The following is a 5,083-nucleotide window of genomic DNA, read 5'->3' as shown; positions in this document are numbered from 1 at the left end:
TCATGGCTGTAAAAGGGTCTATACAGCAGGCCACTAAGTGTTTAATTCCTTAACAGGAAATGGATAAGCCAAGCCTACAGAGTGTGCCATGATACATGAATTCATTCTAGACCTTAAACTGTAGATGCGGATAGAGACTGATGCTAATTGGTGAAATTGTTTAAGTAAAAATGAGACAAATGAGATCGATCTTGCCCGACTATTTAGCTTGAACCTAATATGTATGCACTGACCAACAGTTTAAAGGATGATTAATATTATAGTTATAAATATTGGTTACATTATACAATTATTGAATACACTGCCATCAGTAGGAGACTGTTAAACAAGTCATCAGATGATCACGGCTTAAATAGTTTGGTGTTGAGGCAAGAACGGATCCATCATGCATTCCCAAACACTTGCTCCGAAGATGCAGACCACTGGATTGGACGGTGCAGCAGATTAAACAGCCAGATTAAACCAGATTGAAGCAGAAAAGAAACACAATCAGCTCACTTTCGGTGACTTAATAAGGACTGTGCAAAATCAAGCATAATGTAGAGAGTTTGGAAAGATGCATCTGTCTTGGCCATCTAAGTGGGAGCAAGGCTGGCCTACAATTTTAGGAGGCTTTTCATTGGGGCTGATGATACTGATGATACTTGGACTAAGCCCCCCCCCCAAAAAAAAAAAAAAAAAAAAACTCTTCTCAGATGTGTTGGACTAATGGTACTTAGTTATTAACCTGGTTAACCCAGTGTAAGTATGTATCCAATGTTGTAAACATTAAAGCACTTTTTGTAAGTCGCTCTGGATAAGAGCGTCTGCCAAATGCCTAAATGGGGCTAGAGTGAATTATCTGATCTTGCAAAACGTGTAAAAATAAAGAAATGAAATTTAGATAATTGCAAATTAAAATTCTGATTTCTTTACCTAAAAAAATAACTATAAAACTTTCCTTTCCCACAAGTTAGGGATACCAAATTTTTGAAGAAAGATATCAAATTTAAGCCCTTTTAGGCATTCCATCCAACTGAGACCAATCATTCTCAGTTCTTAAAAAAGGGAAAATAATATCAATCACTTGGGTGGAACTTTCCAGCTGTTATGCATACTATATTTATGTGAATGTGTAATAGAAATGACACTTACGCTACCGACATTTAGTTTGCAAGCTTGAACATGGATTGTTTTTATGTCGTGAGCTGTTCATAAGTGAGCTGCAGTTGCCTACGCAACCAATACACAAACACAAAAAGGTTGATAAGACGGGCAATACACAGATATTAACAAACTAATTTTTATAAAATGATTAGTTCTGGTGATTTCTGTGATGGACATTTAAAACTTAGCAGGTTGAAATGATTATTTATTACTTATTATAGTTTTTTTGGTGGGTTTGAGCTAAAAGCTTCAGAAGAAGGAATGCATGGAAAGAAGATACAGGATGAGTGGTGAACTCTACGGCTCTCGCCACCCGTGTTATAAGAGGGCCAGGGCCCAAGCGAGTGGCAACATCTCGAAACTTGTCAGCACGATGAGGCTGACAGCAACGACCTGCCCTCTATGGTAGATCACAAGATCAACAAGGACAAGGCTGTTTGTTCGCCCCTTTCTCTCTACATATCAGACTGGACCGAAAACCTGGGACGAGTTCACAAGTCTGCCCAGGAGCCCGGGATTATTCGCCTTATCTCTATAGTCCACCTAGAGGAGAAGGTTTGAGCTCAACTGATGGCTGTCTCAGAGATGTCCACGCTTCGGTACGTTAGGAGTCTAATCCTTTGCCTTTTGTTGCTTCCTTGCCGCGGTCAAACGAGTCCAATTCCTTCCCTGGAGGAGCCATTTCCGGGAAGTCTTGATGCTCCTTTGCCAGACCAGGATGATAATGTAGACGTTCAGGCCCTTCTAGGTCAGTTCTTCTACATGGTAAATGTAACCGAGCAAGAGCCAAAGCTGAGGCCGCGGGCTGCCAGCACTGAGCCACCAGAGTACATGCTGGAGCTTTACAACCAGTACACGAAGGATCGCAGCACCAGACCTGCAGCAAATATTGTACGGAGTTTCAAAAACGAAGGTATGCTCAGTAATATTTGTTTCTTTGTTAGTGGTAAAAATATGAATACATTTATTTTGGTTATATTAATTGTATACTATTTTTAAACCCTTTATCTATCATATTAAGTAATTGCTAAGTACAGTGTTTTTTTTCATCTGTAATAAATTGTCATTAATCATATTAGATTGAACTGTGCTTGTTTAATATCTTAATTGACATTCCACAGCAGACTTTATTAATATCCACTTCTGCTTGATTAATTGCTGTTTTAAGGGCACATTTGCCAACATTTATTCATTAGTCTTGTCACTATGTTTTCTTCTTCACTCCTTCACCATTGTCCGCTTTTCCATGAGACATTTATTTATTGTTTTGACCGTGATGATGAACTGAATTCCATTTACACAAAGGTATACCAAATTCTGATTCGAATCAAACACAATCCCTATCACTAATCAGTGGCAATGTGTTATTTACAGACTCCTCCCCTTATAGCGTGACAAGAAGAGGTGTGAGGACGCACCCTCTTATGTTCAATGTCTCTGTCCCACGTGAGGAGCGCGTTATCACTGCTGAGCTCCGCCTCTACATGCTGGTACATCAAGATCCTCTACGCAAAAATGGCATTGACTGGAAGGTAACGGTTTTTGAGAGGCAAGTAGAAAGTGGTCCTTCACTTCAGCATTCTAAGGGCGGATCTGGGGAGAATAATTTGACTGGAATGCAGGAGCTGGTGGTAGGGCACGGTCAGCGTAAAGAGAGTGGATGGGAAGTGTTCGATCTGACTGATGCTGTTCTGCTCTGGGGAGACCTGGAGGGTATCAGCCACTGGCTTGAGCTGCAGGTTGAAATTGAGACTGAGCTACAGGATGAAGACAAGAGTGGACTTTTTGCCAATCTGGACATTGAAAGGAATACAGGAGGAAAGTATGAACCAGTGTTGATTGTCTTTTTAGACAATGAAAGTGAATGGAAGGACCAGCCAAAGAAGGAGATCCCGGAAGACAACGCTGACCTGTTAGATCTCAATGAATTGTTGGTGGATGAAATGGACGGCAATGACAAGCAACAAAACGAGGCCCTTTTAATGCAAATGCGCTCTAACATGATCTACGACAGCTCGCCACGAACTCGCCGCAATGCCAAAGGAAACCAATGCAAGAGGACTTCCCTTTATGTGGATTTTAAAGACATCGGCTGGGACTCGTGGATTGTCGCACCACCAGGCTTTGAGGCCTACACATGCCGCGGGGAATGCAACTATCCCTTACTTCCACAAGTCACGCCTACCAAGCACGCCATAATCCAAACACTGGTCAATTTGAAAAGCCCTCAAAAGGTCTCAAAAGCATGTTGCGTTCCCACCAAGCTGGAGCCAATTTCTCTGCTGTATGAAAATGAGAATGGCCATGTGGTTTTAGAGCACAAGTACGAGGGCATGGTGGTGGCAGAGTGTGGATGCAGATGAGATCCTTAAGCTCTCAATAACTCTCTCCTAAACCAGCTGACCACCCAAATACAAGATTAAGAGGCCTGATGAGATGATAAGATGATGTGATTGTTCAAATATGAGTACCATGATCAACAACGATGCTACATTTGTGTGATAATTAACAACGTTTCTAGCAACTCTTAGTAGAAGTATTTAAACAAATGTATTGTGAGTAACACAGTAGCATGCCACTATGTGAAATATACAGACACTGTAACCTGGCATGGAATGGATGGACTTCATGGAGAAACAGAGACATTAATGATTTTTCACTTAATGTATATCTGCTTTTTACAATGCAGACTAGTGCTTTTCTATTGTACAAAAATACTCGCTGTAGTCTAGAATTATAATCATAATTACTGTATAATAAAGTAAGAAATAACCTTGGTTTAAAACTCAAGAGATTAACAGCCTTTATTTTCCTGAAATGCTACACTTTAACCATTCGAATGTGCACAAATAATTAAGGAATAAAACACTTCGGATGTGCTGCTGTAGGAAAATAATAGAATAAGTTGAGATACTGTTACCACCACAATATCTTTTCCTATAAAAGCAAATCCTGAAGTGTTTTATTCCTCTTATACAGCAACAATCAATGACACAACATACTTTTTATCTTATTATAGTTACATTAATCTGGTTATTGCTATATTTAATCTGGTCAAACATAATAAAACGTTAGTTCTTATTATCTCTTACATTATAGGAGCTACCAGTTCCTAGGCTCCCTTTAGTTCTCATAGTAACTAATGAAAAAAAAAAAAAGGAAATTAAGATTTTACAGTGTAAGAAAAGTTACCTCTGATTGCTGCATTCGAAACCGCTTCAAAAACAGCTTGACCACATCAACAATTAGAAATTAGTGCATTCATATAAACCATGGTTTATCAGTTAGAACTGTTGCTGCATACCTCCAGAGTTGGGGGTTCAAATCCCGCCTCCCGTCTGTGACCATGGAGATGCGTTCTACACAAGCTTAGTGGGTTTCCTGAGGCTATTCTGGTTTTTCCCAACAGTCTAAAGACATGAAGCTGTTTACCAATTCACAGTAGGGTGTGTGCAATGCATCTGCAGGTTGCAAGAGGTTGAGGTCTTTCGCAATCCTTACAGCAATGATCTCTGGACCACGGGAAATCAAAGGTTACCGCCGCAATGATGATAAATAATCGATTAAAAGAACACTTTATTATTTGAGAACAGTGTTGTGGTATGGTGGAAATCATCATACAGATCAGTAAAACAGTACTAACAACTGTTTCAGACAGATCCCTCTCCAACCTGAGCCAAACTTTAAGCGTATAGTGAATAGACTGTGGATCTATCTAAGAAAGACAGCCCAAATTATAATTCCGATTTGACGAAGTGCTCTATTATTTAACATATTTCTTTCTTTATTATAATTACATACACACTATTCTATTTTTAAATATATATAAATATGAATGTTCAGAAATCAATGTACATAAAACAGCACAGTGTCTTTGTATCACAAGTATTTGATGATAAGGATAAATAATATATAAAGATTTACTAATATAAGCATG

The 5,083-nt window shown here is 39.2% G+C and overlaps 1 protein-coding gene across 1 annotated transcript; it reads left to right on the top strand.

Moving 5' to 3' along the window:
• The first annotated feature begins 1,598 nt into the window (after nt 1-1,598).
• On the top strand, nt 1,599-3,912 carry LOC128505577 (bone morphogenetic protein 10-like). The gene is made up of 2 exons (XM_053476084.1): nt 1,599-2,059; nt 2,521-3,912. The coding sequence occupies exons 1-2, from the start codon at nt 1,717-1,719 to the stop codon at nt 3,507-3,509; spliced, it is 1,332 nt and encodes a 443-aa protein (XP_053332059.1). The 5' UTR covers nt 1,599-1,716; the 3' UTR covers nt 3,510-3,912.
• Nucleotides 3,913-5,083: the final 1,171 nt, after the last annotated feature.

The sequence above is a fragment of the Clarias gariepinus genome, chromosome 17, assembly GCF_024256425.1.
Source record: "Clarias gariepinus isolate MV-2021 ecotype Netherlands chromosome 17, CGAR_prim_01v2, whole genome shotgun sequence".
NCBI classification, from domain to species: Eukaryota; Metazoa; Chordata; class Actinopteri; order Siluriformes; family Clariidae; genus Clarias; species Clarias gariepinus.
This window is presented reverse-complemented; position numbering and strand designations above follow the sequence as displayed.